The 25,190-nt window shown below is 40.9% G+C and overlaps 1 protein-coding gene across 3 annotated transcripts in view; it reads left to right on the top strand.

Annotated features, from left to right (window-relative positions):
• fbn2b (fibrillin 2b) overlaps positions 1 to 25,190 on the top strand; it is a 61,300-nt gene that overhangs the window by 18,684 nt on the left and 17,426 nt on the right. For all 3 annotated transcript variants that reach the window (XM_034881803.1, XM_034881804.1, XM_034881802.1), the window contains exons 5-18: positions 410 to 505; positions 1,152 to 1,247; positions 10,073 to 10,270; positions 13,189 to 13,314; positions 17,936 to 18,061; positions 20,954 to 21,106; positions 22,107 to 22,361; positions 22,504 to 22,647; positions 22,934 to 23,053; positions 23,238 to 23,363; positions 23,454 to 23,576; positions 24,312 to 24,587; positions 24,706 to 24,759; positions 24,852 to 24,977. In XM_034881803.1, the coding sequence (XP_034737694.1) occupies positions 410 to 505; positions 1,152 to 1,247; positions 10,073 to 10,270; positions 13,189 to 13,314; positions 17,936 to 18,061; positions 20,954 to 21,106; positions 22,107 to 22,361; positions 22,504 to 22,647; positions 22,934 to 23,053; positions 23,238 to 23,363; positions 23,454 to 23,576; positions 24,312 to 24,587; positions 24,706 to 24,759; positions 24,852 to 24,977 (2,019 nt within the window). The remainder of the gene's footprint in view (positions 1 to 409; positions 506 to 1,151; positions 1,248 to 10,072; positions 10,271 to 13,188; positions 13,315 to 17,935; positions 18,062 to 20,953; positions 21,107 to 22,106; positions 22,362 to 22,503; positions 22,648 to 22,933; positions 23,054 to 23,237; positions 23,364 to 23,453; positions 23,577 to 24,311; positions 24,588 to 24,705; positions 24,760 to 24,851; positions 24,978 to 25,190) is intronic.

The raw sequence follows: 25,190 nt of genomic DNA, 5'->3' as shown, positions 1-25,190 counted from the left end.
GGCCGGGTTAGGCGGACGCTGCGACTCCTCACTCCCTAACAATATTCAATTCTATGCCCTAACTATAAGCTTTATCATTTAACTCACTGGTCTTTAGAAAGTGCAGCTTTAAATTGGATATTAATATATGGAATCTAACCACTTAATTGATTAATTCTCCCATTGCATTCCTGTCGAGGTTTGGTCAATAGCAGTAAAAAACTTTTTAATATAACTTAGTAGTCACTTACTCAAATCACACGTTCAAAGTTCCCATTCTTGTTTCTTGTGTGGCAATGTTGCAGCTTCTATTATTTGATGTGAAGGCCTGATCATTTTTTTCACACTTGTCTTTCTTTGTGCCCTTCCCACTCATCATCCCCCCTTATCGCTCCTCTCTCTCTCTCTCTCTCTTTCCTCTCTCCTACAGTTCAGTCCTGTAATGTTAGGTGTATGAATGGCGGCAGCTGTGCAGAGGACTCGTGCTCCTGCACGAAGGGCTACACAGGCAACCACTGTGGACAGCGTGAGTGAAATTTGTCAGCACACCTGGGTGTCAATATGTGTGTCACCTGCTAGAGTCTATAGTTAAAAGGACCAAATGTCTTCAGAAAAAAATACACAAGGTGATGGAAATTCTGCAACCAGTCCTCTCTTTCAAGAACGTGCTATTCATACATATACAGTACATACGTATTTCACTCTTTGTATTTGGAACTCATAAGTATGAAACAGCCGTACAAAGATTTTGGTTTAGGACTTTTTAAGACCATTGGTCCAGCCTTTACTAGCAGCATGACCAATCAGAAACCCAGTAAACTGTATACTTAGGACTTTGAGTTAAATCGCCAAATACATGGTCAAACAAATAAGTTGTACTGTGGTGATGTACAGTAATGCTTGCATTAAAGTTTATCGTTTGGGTTAGGGAAAAGTTTAAAGTAAAGCATGAAGTGAAGAGAGTCAGTGTTATTGACTCAAGAAATGATGTCATCAGTAAAAATTCTCCCATGTGTTTGTTACACAAATATACAATACAATATGTGTAATGTCTTGGTGATGCAAGTGATTAAAGGGTGATGTCATTTGAAGAAAGGAAAACCTGTGTTTGTGTGTCTATGAGAGAGAGAGTGTGCTATATATGTAATTCTACATTCCTCTGTCTCCTGTAGCTGTGTGTGAGAATGGCTGCCAGAACGGGGGCCGCTGCATCGGGCCCAACAGATGTGCCTGTGTCTATGGTTTCACTGGCCCGCAGTGCGAGAGAGGTGAGTGCTCATCCTCATTTTTATGTTGATACAGTTATGATTCTCCTCTGTCCGTTCAGTTTGTATGGCACTAGTCCTTGCTTGGTATTTTTGTGGGAAAACCAAAGGGTGCTGGATCGGGGAAAGTAAATTTTGATTTTTACAACCTTGTTTTACTAGCTTTTGTATTACTGTAAGTCCTCATATGAGTTCAAACGATGTTACACTAACCACACACACACACACACACACACACACACACACACACACACACACACGCACACAGTCTAATGTAAGGAAGATATCGGACCAGGAAAGCTTTGATGTGGCCATGCAGTCAGTCAGCGTTGCTCCTATCAGTCCAGACATACTCTGTTCATTCAATACTTCAATGCTCCAGCTCCTCTAACGTGGATGACTTCATACAGTTAGCTCAGACAGACAGTGGGTGTTGGTCTCCTGAGCTTTGAACAGAAGCCTAAGGTATGTGTGTGGTGGGAAATGATGGCGGGGTGTTGGAAGTAGCTAGTACAGTGTTAGAATAGTCCCATGGCAGATGGAAAAAATACCTGAATTGATGGCTGCGCTTAACTTCTTTTCACCTCAGTTCACCTTTTCAGTGAAGGAGAGAAACCTTTAGCTATTATAGTAAGATACACCTTCAGAAATTCTCTGTGACCAAACTTACCTTTCTGTGATGCTCACCTTCCACCTCCTCTATCTTCCCCCTGCTGCTACTGACACAAAGGGAAGTTCTTAGCCTGTAATTTCACTTACCTCATTCATCTTAGCCTTTCATCTGCATTTCTTTTTCCTACTTATATGTAGGTATGTGTGTTTATGCTTTTGTAAATAACTGCCATAAACACTCACTGAACTGAACTCTTCCATCCTCCCCACACCTAATCCTAATCTTGTTTTGTTACTTTGTGGTCACTTGTTTCCATCCCTTTGTTTTTAACTGAGATCACCACATTAAGTTTTATAGCTATTCATTATTAGCCTTCATCTTCAATCAATCAATATTTATTTATTTAATTCAATCAACATGTATTCATATAGCACTTTACAACAACCAGCAGGTATCCAAAGTGCTTAACATCCGAAACTAAGAATAAAACATATCCTACAATAAATACATACAATATCTTACTCTTAATCCCTTAACCACTTTCTCCATGGATCTCCGGGGTCTTTTTTTGTGCAAAAATACAACATTTCGGGGGTTGAGTTTGTTAGAGGGGAGCCTTAAAGACATCTGGCAATAACCCCCCCCTGTCATCCCCACAGGACTGACAGAATAGACTTTCTTTGTAGAGCAATCGTGGACATTTCCTGATGAGGAGTTGAGCAAGGTAGTGTAGCAGAGACAGAGAGAGAGAGAGAGAGGGAGGGATGGAAGGGGGGGGGGGGAGAAGAAGGGAGGGCCAGGGTGAAAATGGACTCCCCAGCTGTGTACACAAAGCTTGGTGGAGGAGACTACAATCACTCTCCATGTTGCAGAGATGGAATACTGGTGGACCTGCAGGTGGTCATTGGGGAAACACTTATAAATCTTTGTTTGTGTGTGTGTTTTTGCTGCCAAATATCTGTAAGCGAGAGAGGAGTTGGGCTACATTTGTCAAATTAACAACATTATTCATAAGAAATCATATTACTGACAGCAGACATAAAAATGATTCAAGTCACCATGTGTTAAGATGTGAAAATTAAAAGTTGGACCTCAACAATTTAAATGTGATCGGCTGCAATATATTAATTTTAACTTAACTTGTCACTGCATCTTTAGCAAATACAATAAGTAAGACATTTAAACATGTGTCCTTCAGTTTGGCAGTAAAAAGCACACAGACCAATAAAAGATCATTCTCAAATTCGGACTAAATGTCCAGTGAGACATTCAATTATTTTGATAAAAGACCAGTAAATGTCTTTAATATTGGGTTTGGCATAAAATGGATGGAGTGTCCCTGGTGTAACCATCGGTGTTCATTGTGCTCTGTTGTGGTTTGAGGGTTCGTGTAAGTAAGTCCATTTACTGTGTGATTTAGTAAGGACATATCGCTGATGAACTGTGAATTTGAAGGCAGTGAAAGCAAACCAGTATGGGTAAACTTGGTGTGCGGAATGGAGTCATGGGAAACTCCTCTGTGTAAAGTTGTCTGGAGTGTGTGTGCAGCTTGTCTTCTCGATTTCCACCAAATGGCGAACGGCTGCGTATCGGCTCTGCTGCGTGTCAGCTCTGTGCTCCGCCATCCTTCAAAACCCACCAGGTTTGGATTTGTTGCGGAACGGCTGCGGCCATGACTGACTCACGTGTGATCACTGACATTTTCAAGGTGTAGTGCAGGGAAATATGATCCGCAGTGAGCATGGTGTATTTTATTTTGAAAATTAACCCAACGTTTTACTTGGTTTCTGTGCTCAACTTCCTGTCCCATACAATCTGCAGCACTGTAGCACAGGGCAAATAAAAGCTCTGCGGATCTCCCCCGGAGGGTTGCGATCCCCTGGAGCTGGGACGGAGTTGGAAAGCACCCGTTCCGCAGTCAGTGAAAATACACACATTGACTTTAATGAAAACGTATTGACTCTGCCGCCAATCTGGAGCGAATCTGCAGACGTTCCGCAGTTGGTGGAAATTGAGGGCCCTATGTTAACGATTTAATGACGCACCTGGCGCAGGTGCGTTTAGAGCGTGTCCAAATCCACTTTTGGTAGTTTGACGGCGGAAAAAAAGGTCCGTGCGCCAGGCGCATGGTTCAAAAGGGATGTACCTAGTTTCTTCATTAATTGATAGATGTGTTTTGGGCCTAACATTCAATAAACCAATCACAATGTCATCTCTCATTCCTTTTAAGACCAGACACGCTTATAGTTTGGCGCCTTGCTATTGTGATGCTTGATTTGCACCGTAATATTTTTATATGTACTCTTTTGCATGTGTCTGTGCTGCTGTGATTCCCTGTTTGTGTGTAACTAGCATAGTGTGCGCGCTGTGCATAAGCCTAGGCTCACTTAACTAATGCGCTGTTAAAATAACAGCAAAATGCTGCGTTACTGAGCAAACCTCCTTGTAACACCAGCACAACAACGGGTGCCAAGATGGGTGCAGGTGCATTTGTTATTTAAACGACACTTGCGTCAGGTTTTGCTCTGCTCTGCACCGGGTGCAAGATAGGGCCCTAAATCTTGTATTACAGCAAATGCAACATTAAGTGTGTGCATCACATGCCAATAGGATCCCCATTGCATTTGTGTTAGTGTATGTTTTCACATCATTTCCCCTGCATGTACACTAAGAGGGAGTGGTGTGGATGTGTGTAGTCAGAGCTTTGGCTCATTCAGCTGTGTCTGCTCGAGCACTGCTCAGTTGGACATAGACAGGCTCTGTGGTCAGTCCCAATGATCCAGTCCTACGGCTCAGTCCAGAGCAAATAAACCGATAATCGCAGAGGAGCAATTTTGCCCCCAGCAGGCAGTTACGTCAATGGCATTTTGAGGGTGCTGGAAGAGAAAGAACCTGTGCTATTTTTGCTCTAATGACTCTGAATAAGAGTGGACAGAACATTGCTGGACAGGATGGCTGCAATGGTGGAAGGGTCGGACTCAGGGGCAGGCACAGGTCACTCTGTGGAAGGTATTACCATTGACAATTTTGATTTAGTCAGCCAGTTTGGAGCCGTGTAAATGTGATTTACAGCATGTCTATAAATCATGCACTCTGCAGCATGACGTTGCCCCTAAATGTATACCCCATATGTGTGTTTTCCATATGCAGGAATTTCTGCTGCAGGGCACAATGATTCGTATCAAGCCACAATGGAACAAATATCAACTTAAAACTGCCTGACAGTGCATTCAAACTCTGCAACTTTATGTTTTAATAAATGTCTGGAAATGTGTCCCACTGGGCTAACATAATGGGCCTTGTGCTTCATCCACATACTACGTGTTATCATATGCTCCGAATTAAATCATCATGTTATGCATTTACTATAATTAGTAACGTCACATTTCACAAGCAGTTTTTAGTGTCTGCTTTTCATGGGTGCACAACATTTTGATCCAATCCAATCTAATCCACTTTATTTATGTAGCACGACTTTAACAAACACAAAGTTTCCAAAGTGCTGCACATAAAGATAATACATCTGATGCTGATGCATCTCATAAATTATTCACCAGTCCCCAGGCCAAACTTAGAGGTTACAGTTTTTTTTAAATCAATACATGAGTAGCCCCATGAGATGGCGATGAACGTCATCTTTGATGTGGCCTGATTTAAAATGGGCTGCTTTCTCTCTGTAGTTGAGAAAGCACTATAAAGACCCCCCCCCCCTCCCCACATACACACACACACACTGAATAAGGAACATGTTCTATTAATGGTAATTGTTGATGGAGCCTTGAGCCCACTTGCCTGACTGTTTTGGCCTGTGTCTGCATTCAGTAGTGCCTGCATTATTGTTCCACTGCTGGACAGTATTGTGATGGGAAGTTTCCCAAAGCAGGCAAAAAATAGCTGTAGAAGTCAAGACAGATTTTACAGTACAATGGGTAAGGTATAGAAACAACGACAGAGGAACAACAAGCTATGCTGTCACTGTTCCAACAAGTGCTGTGTGTGCACCGTTATTATGTTAAAAATGCCATATAATTACTATTTTGTGGGGACTTTTCCATGTAGTCATGTGTGTTCTGTATAGTTACCATCACACACAGCAGTTAGCTACAAGCTTCACTTTCAGATCTCTGTAGATTGTGGAGGGCTTATCTCTCCCATTTCAAGTCTCCCACAGTGTTTGTGTGTTAAATATTTAGTCACGTTTGGGTGACTGCTTTTTGGTTTGGAAGAAAGGAACCGAGCAGACTGCTTGAGAAATGATAAAAGATAAAGGAAAAGAGTGATTTCAAGTTTGTTGATTATTATCTGATAAGACCAACAGAGACTGCTATGGTTGACTATAATGAGGCTAAACCTCCCAAACACACAGACACACAAATACACACACAAATAAACAAGCCCACACATCTGAATCATTTTTTTATATTCACCATATCAGCCGTGGTCACATGGACACAAACAATGTGATGTGATCAGAAATTCCACAAGAACCGCCAGACACGTGCTCAGTCTGGACGCAAACACACCCACACACACAAACATTGAGGAGAATTTGAATATTTTTCAAAAGGTGAGTAACTGCATGACGTTTAGGCTCAGAGTAAATCTTCCAACTGTATAAAGTTTAGAGAGAACCCACGCAGACACGCCCACTTGCATGCACGCACGCATACATACGCACACACACGCACGCACGCACAAAGAGGTAAGTCTGTAAATATACAGTACTGGAGATATAAAAATATACTTCTTTTCTTAATTCATTTGACCTCTTATCATAGGAAAGTACGTATGAATCCTAACAACTTCCCTTCCATGCGATCAACTCATATTTCAACTTTCTTATCTTCCCACACCTCCTCTAATGGGGTTTTTATAAATACCTCAGCAGTTATTGATGAATCTGAACTGGGACTTTTCTTCTTCTCGTGCCATTTGTCTTCCTCTCTCTTTTCTTCCAGTGCTCAGGTCAGTACCCCCATCCCATTTCCCCAATCCCACATCTGGACAGGATTGATGGGAAAATGTTATGCGTTCCAGGCATGATTACATTTTTTCTCACCACAACTCTACAGTATTTTATCTTACTTTAAACCAACATTCATCAGAGCAAAGAGAAATAGGCTTTGATGAATGATCACGAATATTTAACAATATTAAATTATCATGTTGTTGGCTTCATTAAAAAAAACACAATCACATGTGAAAGGGTCAGAGCATTGTTTAATATGAAATGTCTGGGTAATCTATGTGGACTGATCTAGGTGAAAGGTTACCAGTGCTTTAAGCCACTTTGGGCGGAGTTACAACTGCCAGCAATTCCTGGAAACTTTTATTAGAAGTGCTGATGTTTATAAAATAAAAGCATTATAAACTTTTAAGAATGAGAAGGCTCCATTAAGTCCAACACAAAGTGGACAAGCGCTCATTATTGGAGGAAAAAGACTTAATTCATAGTGATGTATGCTGGTTAGGAATGAAACCGGAGACGTCTGGAAGAGACAGAGGTTACTCACAGCGGATTTAGGAGAAAGGAGAGGATAGAGGATAGAAGACAGGATCTGGTGAATGTTTTTGATCTATTGAGCAATTTGAACAGTAATTAGGCAAAATTACTTCCGAATGTTGTCAGAAGGACAGAGTCAGGATGTTGGATATCTCCCTTTTTCCAACCTGCCCGAGCCCATACTTGCATGTGTCCGGTTACTTTACATGCATCACATACAGTACAGATGTGCATACCACAAATAAACATATGCACAAGGCAAAAAATGTAAGTCTGAACACATGGAGTACACATGCTGATTGGGGCAGTGTGAGATAAGCAGTATTTCTTGATAGCTTGTTATTTTGTGCTTTCAAAGAAAGCCGTGTTTCTGCTCCAGTCTTTTGTTTGGCTCAACGCTGCAGCTCAGACAGATGCTGTGTTTTTTTTTCAGGCATTTATATTCACAGACGTGTAAGTACACATGTCTGAGAGAGAGGAGAGTGGAGCTATGTTTGCAAAAGCATGTGTATGCATATAGATTTGGTACACATGCATGCACTGCTGAACTTGGCTGCTATGTGAGACTGTCTAGTGTTGAGACTGAAGGGTTGGAAGCGCAATTCATCTTTTGTCATTTGGTTTTCCTTCTTTACTGTCCATTTGAAATGTTTATATTTTAACTATTTCAACAACTTGTCCCAAAGCAAGACAAACTGTCGAATGTGTGATTGCAGAGTTGTAATTACCAGTATTAGCAGTTGCTCTCAGAATATTTTTAGAGCTTTGCTTTTACAGAGTAAGGCTAGCAATATATAAAAATGTTCTTACTGTCAACAAATCCGAAAGAAAAGACCAAAACCATCGTAATGAATTACCCAACCAGTGTGTAACCAAAGCTTTATGTAGCTTGTTCCGTTTAGTCAATTGCATATAGAGAGTTCTGCTGTTGTACGTGCACACTTGAGCACAGGCGTATTGATTTGCTGCTAAAAATAGTTCCCATCAATCCACTAATTACCTCTGTTAGAGTAATGTTTAAATTGTTTATCATCTCAGTTAAAAATTCCTACCCACAACATCCTCGAGGTAGAGTTAACAACACTGAGGATAGTTACAAAGGTACATGTGTGAGTTGCCACTTCACTGTACCAACCAGGCCGCATGATGATGGATATCGAAGAGCAGCTGATTGCCGGCAAGGAGATAGAAGAAGACAGATAGACAGGAAGACATAAAGCAGGCAAAGAGAAATAAAGACAGATGGAGGACAGGGAGGACTGGCGTGAGCCGCAACCTGCACTCTTCATGCTCAGTTAGACCTACTTTACTTTCCTCTCTCTTTCTTCTTTCTTTCTGTGTCTCCTTCTCTTTACCCCCATTCTTTGCAATCCCCTTTCATGTAGCACATGGAACCAATAAGTCTGAAGAAGGACTCCTACCACCACTACTGATTCCTATCTTTTCAGGCCATTTTCAGCGCTGAGCAGGTCGCTCTCTTTCTCCTACATCTCACTGTCCCAGCCTTGGCTAGCTAACCGTGCTATTCGCCTTTCATCTCCCCTGTGACAATCTAACAATCCACTTTTTAATGAAGGCAATATTAAGTTTGGCGCCACTGTAGAGAACTTAATAAGGGATTCTCCCACAAAGGAAGCCATCATTAGGCTGCATACGATTGAAAAGACGAACATCGTATTGCTGAAATGGTTTCAGCATGAGGTCATTGTGCCTGATTTGTGAAGTGCATTTAACAAGAGTATGCCATGGTTTCACCGGCAAACAGCTGTGCAGTGAGGAGGCAATGGGATCACCAAAGACAGAGACATTTTGTTTTCATGTTTACTGTTTACAGCATCTGTTTGAATGACTTTTTTGCATTTACTTATCTTGACTTTTGTTACTATCCTTTCCCAAAAGATAGGCTCTTCAATCTCAAAATATATTTCTGACTTCCATGAGATATTTGTGTTAACTTTCTTTTATTGACAACCTTTGTTGTGTTTTTGGACACACAAAAGTCCTGAAGATGGCATACAGGTGTGTTAAAATGCCAGGTTCATTTTTAGAGTGAATGAATGTCACAGGAAGATTGTTTCTGACAACCACACAGCCCTTACTTATACTGTCTTATTGATAGAAAAAGAAATCCCCACTATTCCAAATACTTCAATGTGCTGCAGTACGTCAATCCAATGGGTTGTCTTGTTATCCCGGAGACAAAACACATATTAGTCATTCAAATCGTATTGCTAAATTCCTGCAGAAATAAACAATTTGAATGTGTTTTGCTCTGACGTGAGCTGTTATGTTGCTACCAACTCATATTGTTCTGCTTAAGTCCTGGTCAAAACCTGCTACTTGTTAATGCTTCTCATTTTGATATGATTCAAAAACGAAACACTTAAATCAAACTGAAAGGAGTTTTTTTAAGGTCCAGTGAGTCATCTCTCGAAAATCCTCCATTTAATGCTGTGCCAGTTTTTTCCACATCATCTCTTCATTTGTTTTTTGAGTAAAATTTAGAAAAGAAAGAAAGAAAGAAGTTTCTCAGTTTGATTTAGCAGGGAATATGCCTTCCTCAGGAAGAAGAAAATTCTCAACTATGTAGTAAATCTGGTTTTAGTTAAAGGTGCACCAGATGTGTTTGAGGAAATGAATCACTGTTTTATCATTTAATCAATCCATGTTAAATCAGTCACTAAGTAACTTTATGCCTCTGTCCCTCCATAGACTACAGGACCGGGCCATGTTTCACCCAGGTGAATAACCAGATGTGCCAGGGCCAGCTCAGTGGAATTGTCTGCACCAAAACCCTTTGCTGCGCTACCATTGGTCGGGCTTGGGGCCACCCCTGTGAGCAGTGCCCTGCCCAGCCGCACCCCTGCAGGCGAGGCTTTATCCCCAACATCCGCACTGGAGCCTGCCAAGGTCAGATCCTTCTCTCCTTCTTGTACACACACCTGGCAGATCTTCTTTTTAAGAATGACTGAGGACACAAATACATACATGCACACACACACACACACACACACACACACACACACACACACACACACACACACACACACACACAAACACACACACATCTACCAGAACAAACAGTGCAGCCATTACTTCATCTGTCATCAACTCCGCTGCAATTCCTGCCCACAACATCCTCAAGGCAGTGTTAACAACACTGAAGGTGTTTACATGTACATAGGTACATGTAGGCTCGGATACTAGCATTTATTTTCCTATTAAGGTCTTATTTAGTAGAATATGTGTACAGGGGCGGCTGTGGCTCAGTGGTAGAGCGGTTGCCTGCCAATCGGAAGGTTGGTGGTTCGATCCCTGCCCCTGCAGTCATTGTCGAAGTGTCCTTGGGCAAGGCACTGAACCCCGAGTTGCCCCCGGTGCTGCGCATCGGAGTGTGAATGTGTGTGAATGTTTATCTGATGAGCAGGTGGCACCTTGTATGGCAGCCCCGGCCACAGTGTATGAATGTGCGTGAATGGTGAATGTTTCCTGTAGATGTAAAAGCGCTTTGAGCAGTTGTTAAGACTGGAAAAGCGCTATATAAATACAGCACATTTACATGCATCTCCATATCCCTGTAAACAGACACCACTTTAAGGTTTTATTTATTTATGTGTCAGTATCTCCGTGTTTATGAGCAGATCCCAGATAAAAAATGTGAGCTTGTCCTCACCACTGGTGTGGGGCTTACACAGTGCATCATGTCACCCAATGATATAAGAGTAACAGCAGAATACCGATGTGCACGTGTTAGGCAAACCAAATATACTAAAAGCGTTAATATTATAAATGTATTCACTTGCAAAAATAACACTAAACCTTAACAGATATAGTGCAGACATAACAGAATCAAGCAGTTCTGGCTACATGAATCCAAAAGAGTGAGATATGGAGATTGTAAGAGAGAAACTGAGGAAAATGTAAACTGAGATTCACCTTCTTTCATTAATATTCCTGACGCTGGTGTCCCAAAGCCCCCTTAGACCACACTAGACTCTCTCTGCATGCCTCTCTAATAACTTATTGCCTGGCCAGACTAAGCATTAAGACTGCATCAATATATGACACATGTGGAGGTCGTGTCCCTTGTTAAATGAGCACAGCTAGGCTCTTTGCTGTCTCAGTCCAGCTCCTCTCAGATGGACACACCCAGCACCAACCTAGGCAGATTGTGATGGTTGACGTCTTGCTTGAGCCATCACAGAGGGAGACAGTGTTTTTGTGCTGATGCTCATAGCACCTGGCCATACTTCAACAGTATCAGCGCTAAGGACATTAAGTTCATGTATTTATGCAGGGAAGTTGGGGATTATAGTGAAATGTTGTTTATATTTACAATGGAAAGTTACACATGCTGGGCTTATACTCATACTTGTTAGACTTCATTGGCAGATATGTTGAGTGTGAATCTGAATCTCTGCCCACATCTCTAATTTGTCCAGTGATTCAAATAATGAATGCATGAAGTGAAACAAAAAGGCCAGTTAGTCTGTTAATCAAGCTAGTGTGCTGAGGTTTCTTCTTCTATTTAAGCACAAAAAAGCAGTAGTGCTTAGCAGTTACATTGCTACTTATTTTATCAGGAGCAAGTCCATCTTTGTGAGCCTGTTTGGTAGTTTCATTGCCCTAAAACAACTCTACCTACTGCAGAACTGGGTAGAGTTTTCCAGTTGTGTTTATGCAAAATCAATGCATTGGGGCCAATATATACAGTATATTTGTACTATGCGCTGGGAAAGTAATGTACCTAAATTGAGTTGGATGGCCATATCATTAGAAAAATGTTAATGTATTGCCTGTGATCTCTTCAACATTTAAGCTTTTAGTAGCTTTTTCAAAGGCTTTACAAAGGTATTCTTAACTTTTCTTTCAGGGACATGCAGTAGTTAGGTACAATAGCTTTAGGCTGGAAATTATACTGTATGTATCAATTATTATTGATATACTCTTGGCAGATACTTGGACATGTGTTAAACATGTCAAAGGGACGTGACACAACCTTCTATACGTAAAAGTCTAAATGTTATTTATGAAGCAAATTCAAAAAGTTAACACACACACACAAGCACTAAAGACAACTAAACCCCACAGAGCCTAGAGCAACGTCTCTCTGGCAGAAGTTCAAAGCACACAATGAATCCAAATGGGATTGCACTCCAGGCTCCACATCAAGATGGTGGCTGATAAATGTTTCTTTCTTTGGCAGAGAGTGTTTTTACACTAGAAGGAATTTTAGCCCTTCTTAAAAAAGAAGCAGAGATTACATGTATTGAAATTAATAGAAACAGGCTGCCTGGGTCCTGTTTATTGACTGGCAATGTGACTGGTCTGTGTGTGTGTGTGTGTGTGTGTGTGTGTGTGTGTGTGTGTGTGTGTGTGTGTGTGTGCGCGTGCGTGCGTGCGTGCGTGTGTGTGTTTGTTTGTTGATGTGTCCCAGGGTAGACAGGTTCGGAGGTATCCACGCTTTCTTACAGGAACCCACCCTCTCACAGCCGAGTTACTTCTTGCTCATACTGCTTTTACCTCATTCCCTTTACAAAGATCTAGAACAGAAGAAAGAAGAAATGTGTTTAAGCGACAGAAAGTGTGCCAGAAACATGCTCTAAAATGTGCGTTGAACTAAGTTAACTGATATAAACTTATACTTTAAGAGAATACACATTGTTTGAAGTAAGTCTGAGTCTTTTTTTGTAGTTTTTTGGTATATTAAAAACATAGGATGCTGCATCTCTTAAACCAATGCTCTGCAGATGGCAGTAGTTGATAGAACCTTTGTTCTTTTCTGCCTTTCCCTCTTCTCAATGTCTGTCTTTCCTTCCTTCTCTTAGATGTGGACGAGTGTCAGGCAGTGCCAGGTCTGTGTGCCGGAGGTAACTGCATCAACACTGTGGGATCCTACGAGTGCAAATGTCCTGCCGGCCACCGTCAGAGTGAAACCAGCCATAAATGTGAAGGTGAGTCAGATCTAAAAAAAAGAAAAAACAAAAAAAAGACTAACATTGACTAAAAGACAAGTTCAACAATAAAGTAAGAAACCTACATCACAAGAACCAAAGGTTTTAAAACGGTATCAGATCTGCGCATCCCTGGAAAATCAAGAAACCACAAAGACTGGCGGCCAACTTTGACGGGCTGCCATTACATTATTGTCCAAATTGCCAGATTATTAGTAACAGGGGAAATATTATTGAGGTATGAGCTGAATATATCAAACCCAATTCTTACAAAAAGAGGCAGTAGGCCTTTGATGTCCTTTAGCTAGACATTTGTTTCCAGATGGCTTCATGGTTTCTGATATCTAGCTGATACTCTCAACGTCTTTACCGAGGACTAAAAACAGAAATGAGAACTTCCCTCTGTAGGAAGTGTGATAATAGTATCAGTTGTAGCATTGAGTGCGGCTGTCTCACCTATTCCTCAGGACTACTTCAATTTGGGTTAAGGCTTCAACAAATAATTGTCGCTAACGATCTTACTAACTAATTCAGCATTTAGTCTTAAAACATGATGCCAAATGCCCATGATACCTTTTTCAAAGTCAAATCTTATTTCTGATCAAAAAATGCAACTAAATCTACTGATATGAAGCATAGAAAGTTTAATGTTAGCATTTTGAAGCTAGAGACTTTATCAATAACAGGAATGACGTATACCAACAACAAGCTGATTTTAATTTTTAAATGTAATGATCAACAAGGTATGGGGTCACTTAGAAGTTTCCATTGCACTCCATTACAGACATATTACCAGCTCAGATCAGTCTCATTGTTTTTTTAATCAGGGCAGCAGTTTTCAGATTAAAACATGGGCTTACATGATTGCAAAAGGGTTCTCCAATGTTTTCTCAGTTAGTTTTTTTAAATAATATCAGATTAGTAAACAGAGTGAGCCGTTGGAATATTGGATAAATGGTTGCTGATAATGGATAATGTAGATATTGCATTAAAGATCAGCCACCCACATAGATCAGCTGGTATTCTGTCTATGATGGAGTGGTATGGAAATTTGTAAGTGACCCCAAACTTTTGACCGGTAGTGTATATCCACTCTAATTGAATGCTGAGTACTCAAGGATTTAAATTTATCACCAATCCAAAAGAATCCTTAAAAGGTGCACTTTATGGTAACTGTGGGTTTACAAATCTCCATGGGCGTTCAAAAAGTGACGACATTTCAGAGTTAAAAAAGTCTGGAAGTGTCCACATTAACACACACAGACACATGGAAACACAAACAAACAGAGTGGATTCATATTACAATGTGTTGATTGGATGGAATTTAAACAATTCCCTGGCTAAACAGTCCGATAGTAAACCAGGCAGGGCTTGTGTCTGTTGGACTGAAGCCGATGTGTTCTTAGTCTTTAGGGAGGATTAAAGAAAGCTCTTAAACTGTTTCAGCCAGATGACATCTATTCTACTGAACAAGGCCAAGGCCAAACTGGCTATCTTAGTGTATCAGTGTATGAATTATTACCAAAATTCTCATTTTATTAACTTGGATGGATGAGAGCTGCACCAGATACAGAAAGAAAACTAGCTTCTCCACCTCAGATTAATGGGAAGCAATTACAATGACACACACCAAAAAGTGATTTATGTTACAGGAGGAAACAGGGAGGATGACTTCACTAAATTCATCAGAGTCTCAGTTTCAGTTGTGGTTTTGGCTGAACACCACCCATGGTTCAGGACTTACACTGCTGAGCACTGCTCAAAGACGTTTGGTCGTGGATGTTGTAGACACATTCCAGCCCAGAGACGACAATCTGAGACAAGGTAGAGATAAAGCAGGAGTTAAGGATTAGAAAGAAACCGACTGAAACCTTCTACCTTCTACCCCCTTTATGGTCATTTTTACCTTAAATTACACACATCCTGACTATTTGTACCACTTTACCTACAGCGTGTGGTTTATAAAGATATATAGCAAGGGCAATCATGGTCACAAGACTAGAACTGAATCTAATGATTATTTTCATGTTTAATCTAAACCAATATGATGATCAATGATACGACTAAAAATTCTCAACTTGTCTTAAAAACAATTATAGAAACCAGCCAAAAGCAATGAAATCTCACATTTTAAATGGTGGAACAATCAAAGAATTAAGGTTTTTGCTTGTTTAACTTAGTGAACCATTACTTGAATATCAGACCAGTTATTGATTAACTAACTGATCTTGTCAGAATTCAACAGTACAGTTTGACTCTGAAACCAGAAAATTGGCATACCGCTTTTAAATTGCACAATTCAACAAATGGATCTTCAAAACTGTGTGCATTTTTTGAAAAAAATGTGTTAGTTATATCAAAAAGCAAGCATTATTTAAATTTTTTCCCCCAAAAAGATGTCAGCTCTGTTGTTTATTTGTTTATTTTAAAATTTATCAGGCAACTTTGTCATTTGACCCTTGCAGAGTGAGAAGAGAAAGAGTTCAGTGTTTGCAAAGCTTGTAAAAACAAGAGAACAGTTGTGACGTGTATCTGGAGTCATGGATCGGCAGGAAACCCGTGTTTAGTGAAATCTCGAAAACAATCAGTTTTATTGAAATGCCCTTCTAACTAATGCACAAACAGGCCTCACTAAGAGCTTTCAAAGTGAAATCACTGACGTTTCGGAGCATTTAAGATAAAGTGCCATTAAGATGTCATGGGTCTCTGATCGTTTTGGGCGCAACAAGGCACCTGGTTTTATGGCCTGCTTTTAGTTCAGACTGTGCTTAACATTCTCTCCGTTTTCCCCTCCTCCTCCTCTTTCTGCTTTTTTCTGCTTTCCCTTCCATTTTCCTTCCATAAATACAGTCCTTTGGCTCAAAACCAGCTGTTAGTGCTGAACAAAGAAACACTTACAGCATCTGGGAGACTTTCTCATTACACACACGGACCTCCCCGTTGCTCTGACACTCGCTGTTTCTCACGCACTCACACTTTTCAAAAACACACACACACACACACACGTACAGTTTCACACATCACAGTTTAGATGAAATGACACAATGGAAACTGAATAAATTACACATTCACTTTATCAGAGTTTTCACCTTGATTATGCTGCGGATATGTACGCATTACACAGGTAGACTTGACGGCTCAGACATTTATCCAGGTGACACATTTCCCTCCACACACACGGTCAGTCGCACAGTGCTACGTCTGTGTGGAGTGTAATGTCTGGCGTGTTGTTGTTGCTGCTGACACGAGGTTTATTTGGCTGGGCCTTTAAAGCCTCACCTAGGCCTTCTGCCACTGCTGTCAGACAGGAGTCAGCAGGGGAAGAACAGCCTGTTAGCTTTGCAGGCGGTACAACACACCTCCACAAAAAACCCACAGGGATATAAGTTACACACTCTTTACTCCTAGAAAGACAAACACTAACACACCCTTCACTCTTTCAACTCGGCACACACACACACACACACACACACACAGACACATATACACACACACACACACACACACACCACGTCTGCGCTATTGCTGTAATTATGCCCTGCAGTGGTGCAGTAATTACGTATGTGTATTAATAAGCGTGACACATCATAAAAACCCAAAACCTTCTGGAACTTCACTTTGGGTTCCCCCGTCATGGAGCAATGAGGCCCCCTCATTCTGAATATTACAACTTAATGCCATCATAAAGTGTACCACACCAAGGCGGGCCCTGCCAAGCACCGTGCCCAGGTACTGTCAGACATGTCTACATTTCTTTGGCATGTTTAAATAAGGTCAGGGATTTCACTGTAACCTTGGGAATTTCGTTTCTTTTAGTAGAGCCATTTATGTCAATTTAGTTGCCATTTGGAGATTGGAAGCAATTGTAGATACCGCAATTGCACACATAATCAAGCAAAATGCTGAGCGGTATAAATACACTTGTTTTGGATTAGGACACTGCAAGGTCCCTGGTGAATGGAATAATTTCCCTGCAATTATATTTGGTGTCTGTCTATACTATTGTGCAACAACAGTGTGTTTTTTCAGTAATGTAATCACTGAATATTGTCTTTATAGTCACATAATCATTGTTTTCAATTTTGCCCGTTGACAGGGCCGGGTATCCTTAAATTTGTTTATTTTTATCATACGTTTTTTACTTAAAAGGTATACTTTAAATACTTATTTTAGAGGTACGTAAACAAAAGAAGCCAGATTAAACAGATTTGCTGATTAAAAAACAGTCCATAATTGACCAAGTAAAATTATAAATCAAGAAATATTTGATCAAAGACCAAGTAAAGCAGACTATAAATCCAAAAAGATATTCAATGCTATAAGAACTTAATAGTTTATGGTTTCAGTAAATACCCAGCGCTACCATGTTGTTGAAATTGCATAGTAGTTTGATTTACATCGGTTCTTTGCTCACAGAGCAATGACTCACAAGCTTGAGTTTCAGCCTGAACTGAAAACAAAAGTTCATTAATTCCTTTTAGTTGAATGCAGATCCATTTGCTTCATTTTTTCTCAGAGCAATAAACAATAAACTTTTACTGCAGTGTGCTACTGCTGATATGTGTCCTGTGATGTGATGAGGTATTTATGATGTAACTGTATGTGTGTGTTTGTGTTTTAGACATTGATGAATGCAGCACCATCCCTGGTGTATGTGATGGAGGAGAATGCACCAACACTGCTGGTAGCTACGTCTGCACCTGTCCACGAGGCTACGTCTCCAGCACAGATGGCTCCAGATGTGTGGGTGAGTCCCTTTCACACACACACACACACACACACACACACACACACACACAGACACATATACACACACACACACACACACACAAACACACATTTCCAAAATCCCCCCCCTCCCTGCCAGCTAAAGCTTCACATCTGGCCACTAACTTCCCTCCCTCCATCACTGCTTCCTGTGAGTAGAGTTCTGGTGAGTCAAGCTGGCCAGTGGTCACCATGTGCAGACAAACACACTTGCACGCACTATTTGGCTTTGACAGCATTAATCTACTCTCTTGTTAGTACCCCTCTGACTCATTCACACACACTCTGACACACATGCAGTGCATACTTTACTGACATGTCCCATGAAACACTACCAGGTGTTAATGTATTCCTGCAATCCTCACCAATCATGGCAGCCACAGTGAAATAAAACCAGGTGTTAATACATTGTTTCAAGATTTAGCCCCAAAACAGACAGCTCAGGTTCTGTCTGTTTCAGCCATAATCATCACAGGTCCAATAAAAGTTCCTGTAGCAAAGTAAGACTCTGGATTGATTTTTTTTTTCCTCACAGTTATTTTGTAGTTGTCATGCAATCCATCCTTCATTATCCACTTTTTATAAAGCTATGCTGCTGTAAAAAGCCTGTTCTGTCAATGTATATAACTAAAATGTGTGTGTGTATGTGTAATAGAGAGAGAAAGTGGATCCCACATTGACACAGCCCTTCAATCACCCAAATCATCAACCAAAAATCATTATGCGTGGATACCAAAGTTCATTCTTTTGTAACAGTTCAGTGATTTACAGGAGAAAGTCTCTGGAACTGTAGACGTTTCCATCTTTTTTCACTTGTTCTGTCTCCTCTTTTTTCCGTCTTCTTCTTTTTTAATTCTTTATCTCCAAAAGTGAAGCATTCTCACACTCTCGTCCTCCTTATCTAGCCAACCTTTTCCTCTCGGACCTTCTTTCCTCCCAATCTCTGACATGTGGATCCTGCACCTTGTTTCCTTCAGTAGTGGTTTCCAGTTGCTCTTCAGCAGCCTAGTGAAGGTAGAGAAAAAAAGAGAGAGAAAATAACCAGGCACAACCCCCATGAGCCTTCCTCTGTGGCTGTACTACTTTCAAAATGGACCAGACTAGATTAGGAGGAGATAAAGATAAAAAACATACAAACCCCAACTAGACTGGGTCAGGATCAAACCAGTGATCTAAAGTCACACATTGACACAAACTCGGGCTTTGAAACACATCTCATAAACTCAGCTGGTTTTCTCTTCATGTGACAGACGCACTTTGACGCATTTTCCCATTCTTTGTGATTAGAACACAAAGTGAATTAAAGAAGGGAAATTGTTTTAATATCTCTCGCTGGCTTGCTTGCCCTTATGTTTTAGAAGCAGCAGGATGTATAGCTCCGGTCCCGGAGGCTATACTGTGTGGCTATTGGCCCTTGTTTTGTGGGATGTACTGTACCATGGTAAAGTAGGCCAGGGGAGCTGTTGGGGGCCTGACGGTAATCAGCGCCTAATGCCCTGTCACATGGTGGAAGCCAGAGAAAAAAAAGACCTGTCCAGTCAGTCAGTCTGTAAAAACACCTCAACAAATGAAAGCATATGCTTGTGCAGCGGTGCAACACTAGCGAGCAAACCATGGTCTGGATCCAATTTGAGTCATCATCATCCTCATCAGCAAACCCCTCCCTCTACGGTCTCCCTCTCCTCCACGCGGCCTCCAACCCACTCATTCCTATGGGATGTCTTTTTGAATTGTGTGTATTTATGTACATTGGTGCGTGTATGTACGCATTTGTACAAGCATATGTGTGTGTATTTATGCACGTTTTGTAAACGTGCCCATTTATATGTATGGGAATGCATATCTGTGTTGTAATTGCATATAAGTTTGTATGCACTGTGCAATATGTGCTCCCATGCACAGCACAGCCCCTCATGTTCCATCTAATTGGCAAGAATTGCTCCACATGGAACTGATTAATTCCAGACGGCTGGCTCATTAGGGAGTTAATCGACTTGTGCTCCTCCCTCAACTCCCCCCTTCATTCCACTTTCCCATTTTTTCTGAAGCTGCACTTTAAATTCTCTTTCATATATATTTTCCTATTAGTAAAATAATACACATGCATTATCTCCCTCTCATTCTGCCTTTTTACCTTTCTTGGTTTTTCTCTTAAAATAATCCCTTGTCTCTTCATTTACTCCCTACACATGCTATTTGAACCCTAGCCCCTTTTCCTGCCTCATTGACTCTGACCTGGAAAACTGTAACAAATAAGACCCCTTTTGGAGGCCCTTCAGATGCCTGCTGATTGTTGAAACCCCGAACAACCTTTCCCACTGCCAGCCCATAAAGGAGCTTCCTCCCCAGCCACCACTGAAAGGCCATGCCAGCCCTCTGACCTACAGTACTGCTGTTTTTGAGAGCAGTTGTTCCCTGTACCCTTTTTTCCAGCATAAAAGGCAGTGTCAGGGGTGGTAATATTATTTAATTTGTAACCTGAAGTCCTGCATTTAAAGAATAATTTCACACTAGGCTGAAAAACAGTGTTTTACTCTCTGGATAAAAGTTTTAAGTCTGTTGTACCTCTGATCATACCCAGAAACACTGATGAGAGTTGTTTGGTGTTGCATCTGTAACTGCACATGATGTCACAGGGTACTGGCACACACTGGAGTACACTGCTACGTCAAGATAATAATTTAAACCACTAAGGCCCAGCAAAAATAAGAAAGTTCAGATTCTGTTCCAGGGGAGACATAGAACATACTAAAACACATTAAAAAGCATATCAGCCATTTGTGTCTTTTTATTTGACTTCTAATTGAGCTGAAACATATGTTGCTGACTCCCCAGTGGTCTAATTATGATACTGCTTCTCCTCTTACTTCAGATCAGCGTGTGGGCACTTGCTTCTCAGCTCTGGCTAACGGCCGCTGTGCTGCAGAGCTGAGCGGTCAGTACACCAAGATGCAGTGTTGCTGTGACACAGGACGCTGCTGGGCTTTGGGACAGATCCCCGAGATGTGTCCTGTCAGGGGTTCCGGTGAGTACACATTACATAAAACAAAATACAAGTTTCACATGCAAGCTGATCTCCAAACAAAGTGATAGATATGAGCTTGAAATCAGTACAGAGCATCCATCACCTTCTTCTTCTGCTGAATAAAAACTGGCAGTCTACACAATAGATTGTCTAAGACTTGGCATTAACACAAGCAGTAAATAAAGCCATGACAGCGTTTCACACACCAAATTCCTTTAACAATGTTAAACTAGACAAGAGTTTGTGTGTGTGTGTGTGTGACAGAGAGGCAGGAGGCTCCACTCAAACTGATGAGCATGATGTCATGAGCTCAAACTAAATAGAAGAAGATGGAAAAGATTTGTTTCAAGATAATGACCAATCATCTCTGGAAGTTCAGAAAGCTCGTCCTTTGCATGAGACTGTATGATCTAAAACCGATCTGTTGCAGAATGTTCTGCTGCTTTCACTCGCACCTCCAAAATTAGATGCGTGTTTGTGTGATTTATTCCGATTTTAGCATTCAAACTAAGTGAGGAACACACAAACATACAGTACTATATATTTATACTTCTCACACATAGACATACTATATATTTTACTGTAACTTCATGCCAAAGCTGAGTAGAGTATATCATTATGCATGCACATTTTCTACAAGTTACTTGGTAAGGTTTTGTTTCAGTCAAAGCATATCTGAAACCAGTACAGTACAGATCAGTTAGATGGTAAACTGTATAACAGACTTCAACAAAAGAAAAATAATGTATGGGAAGTACAATAGCCTTTGTGAATTATGTCCAGGAAACAATGAGTACTTTACTGCAGTACCCTGAGTGATCCAAAGTTCTTTTGAGTCTCAATTATTATGATAATCCACATAAACTGTTTAAAAACAACATCTTTGTTTACACTACTTGAGAGCCTATTGTTCCTCAGCTATATCTGGATGGAAACTAATGAAACATACAGTTGCATGTATCTACTGATTTGTTCCCTGTGATTTTTGTCTCTCTTGTAGACGAGTTCCGGCGTCTGTGTATTGTGGGTGTTCCCCAAGGACACGGCTTCCCTAATGGTTACCCTAATGGACACTACCCCAACAACAACGGCAACGGGTTCAACTATGGATTCAAGTTCCCCAGCGTACCCAATGGTAACGGCAACGGAGGGATCGGGGGCAACGGCGGAGGAAGCTTTGGAGGGAACGGTGGGAGCTTTGGAGGTAACGGAGGAAGCTTTGGAGGTAATGGAGGAGGACACCAGCGTAATATAGGTAAGACGCTTTGTGGATTTGAATTATCCTGTTAAATGGTACTAGATAAAAGGGGTCATTTCTCAGTTGGAAAACATATTTGTGTATTATGGCATATTTTTATGTCTGCTGTGTTTTTTTAATGTGTGTTGTGTATTCTCAGGCACCGTTTCTATGAACGACACCATTGATGTGTGCAAACACTTTACCAACCTGTGTCTGAATGGACGCTGCATTCCAACACCCACAAGCTACCGCTGTGAGTGCAACATGGGATACAGACAGGATGTTCGCGGGGAGTGTATCGGTAAGAAACATGCTCTCACACACTGTTTAGCGCATATGCGCACATCAGGTCACTAGAGTTCTCTTTAACCTCCCAGAGCCTACATAGGGAGATACAGTGACTAAGTGACAGTGCCACAGTAAATTGCATGCCCTGCACTGCCATCTTCTGCCGATTAAAGGAACTTAACACAAGTGCATTGAATGTCAAAATGTGAATTGTTTTTTTGTTTTGTTAAATATTTAAATCCATTCACTCTGTCTGGATAGGTCATAGTTTTTTCTGCAATGTATTCTTATCTCCACAGATGTGGATGAGTGTGTGAGTAATCCATGTATCAATGGAGACTGCGTCAACACACCTGGAGGGTACCATTGCAAGTGTCATGAGGGCTACCAAGGAACCCCTACCAAACAAGCCTGCATTGGTATGTCTATCTTTGCTGTCAAATTATATCACTGCAACAATTGCCAAAGATGTTTTATACACATGCAGATGTTTAACATACATCTTTTACATATGTTTCCATAAGTAGTTCAATTTAGTATGACTGGTGGTTAAAATATAACAAACTCAGCCACGTGCATCTTCCCTCTTCCTCCTCTCATTAGATATTGATGAGTGTATTGTGAATGGGGTGATGTGTCGCAACGGCCGCTGTGTCAACACAGAGGGAAGCTTTCAGTGTATCTGCAATGCTGGCTTCGAGCTCACTCCTGATGGAAAGAACTGCATCGGTAAGAAGCTAACCAAGGAATAGGTCAAACTTTACATTAACTTTTTACCTCCATAAACATGAACTTAATTCTCCTCTCATTTCCCTCCAGATCACGATGAATGCGCCACCACCAACATGTGTCTTAATGGCATGTGCATCAATGAAGATGGTAGCTTCAAGTGTATCTGCAAGCCTGGCTTTGCTTTAGCACCTAACGGACGCTACTGCACCGGTATGACTGATTTCTAAAGTACAAACACAAACCTCAAGTCTTGGGCCAACTAGACTGCTGTGTTGCCATATGTGGTGTCCTGCAGATCCCTTTCTAAACCCATTTGTGTTTTGTCTGACTTTTCAAAACAACCCAGAAATTTTAGAAATAGATAGATAGATGTATGAATTATGAGTCTCTGTTGAATAGGAAGCTTCAAGAGTAGCTGCCATTTTATTGTGCAGTCACACAATAAAGCCGACAGCACAGGTGCATATCCCAAATACAAAACACAGAAATCTAGATAACTCCCCAGGATCTGATTCCTTATTAAGCTCTCTGTAATTTCTTTTCATTATTGATGTCATGCATTTACATATTTTAAACTGAGCATTAAGAATTGTATAAGCAAAAGAAAAGTTACAGATGGAACCTAGGGACTTACTTTATTTTTACCAACAAATTGTAATTTTAACTTACATTTTGCCTTATCGCTCATAAGTTATCTGTGAGACCAGTGAAAACTGATTCCTATGAAAACAGTGACTTGCATAATCCAAGAGGGTTGGAATTTATTGTATCTACTGTACAATATGTTCTATCTGGAATGATAAAATAAATACTCACTAAATACTTTATTGTATAGAAAACTCATAACCCTTTGAATATTTAATGTTAAGCCCATTCTGTACACGCCTTAGCTTATAAACTGAAGCCGACACATGCCACATTCATTATGTGCCCTCTCTTCATCAGACATCGATGAGTGTCAGACTCCTGGCATTTGTATGAACGGCCGCTGCATCAACTCTGAGGGCTCCTTCCGCTGTGAGTGCCCTCCAGGCCTGGCTATTGATGTAGATGGGAGAGTGTGTGTGGACACACACATGAGGACCACTTGCTACGGTGCTATAAAGATGGGCACATGCTCGCGGCCGTTCCCTGGTGCTGTGACCAAGTCTGAGTGCTGCTGTGCAAATGCTGAACATGGCTTCGGAGAGCCCTGCCAACCCTGCCCCTCCAGAAACTCAGGTAACATATTTTGTTTGCTTGATGCTGTTTTTTTCAATTCTTGAAAATCTTGGTTGGTTTTGTTAAATTTGCAAAAAATAATCTAATGTGTTTTTTCATCTTATCCTGTATCTTTCAGCTGAGTTCCAGGCTGTATGCAGCAGTGGTATTGGCATTACAGCTGATGGCAGAGGTGAGCATGTTTTTCATAAATGTGTATGTTCCCAAGGGGGTTGTTTATAAGTATTTATCTATGTACATGGCCTAATACTTATTCTATTCTAGACATCAATGAGTGTGCCCTTGACCCGGACATTTGTCAAAACGGCATATGTGAGAACCTGAGAGGAAGTTATCGCTGCATCTGTAACATCGGTTATGAGTCTGACACCAGTGGCAAAAACTGCGTTGGTGAGTCAGAGTGTCTCAATTTTTTTATTAAGAAGAAACAGCACATCCCTAGCTGGCAACATTAGCCATATATCTGTCTCAAAGTAAAACTGTGTACCATCCTGTGGCCACAACTTGTCATAACAAGATCAACCAAAAAAAGGCTAATACTCCTGGTTTGCATGATAGCCCTCTAATTGGTTTTCTAACCATTGCCTTCTGTCACCTCCATTG

This window comes from Etheostoma cragini, chromosome 9 (assembly GCF_013103735.1).
Source record: "Etheostoma cragini isolate CJK2018 chromosome 9, CSU_Ecrag_1.0, whole genome shotgun sequence".
Taxonomy (NCBI): domain Eukaryota; kingdom Metazoa; phylum Chordata; class Actinopteri; order Perciformes; family Percidae; genus Etheostoma; species Etheostoma cragini.
Note: the sequence above shows the minus strand (reverse complement) of the source record. Positions and strands in the feature narration are given on the sequence as shown.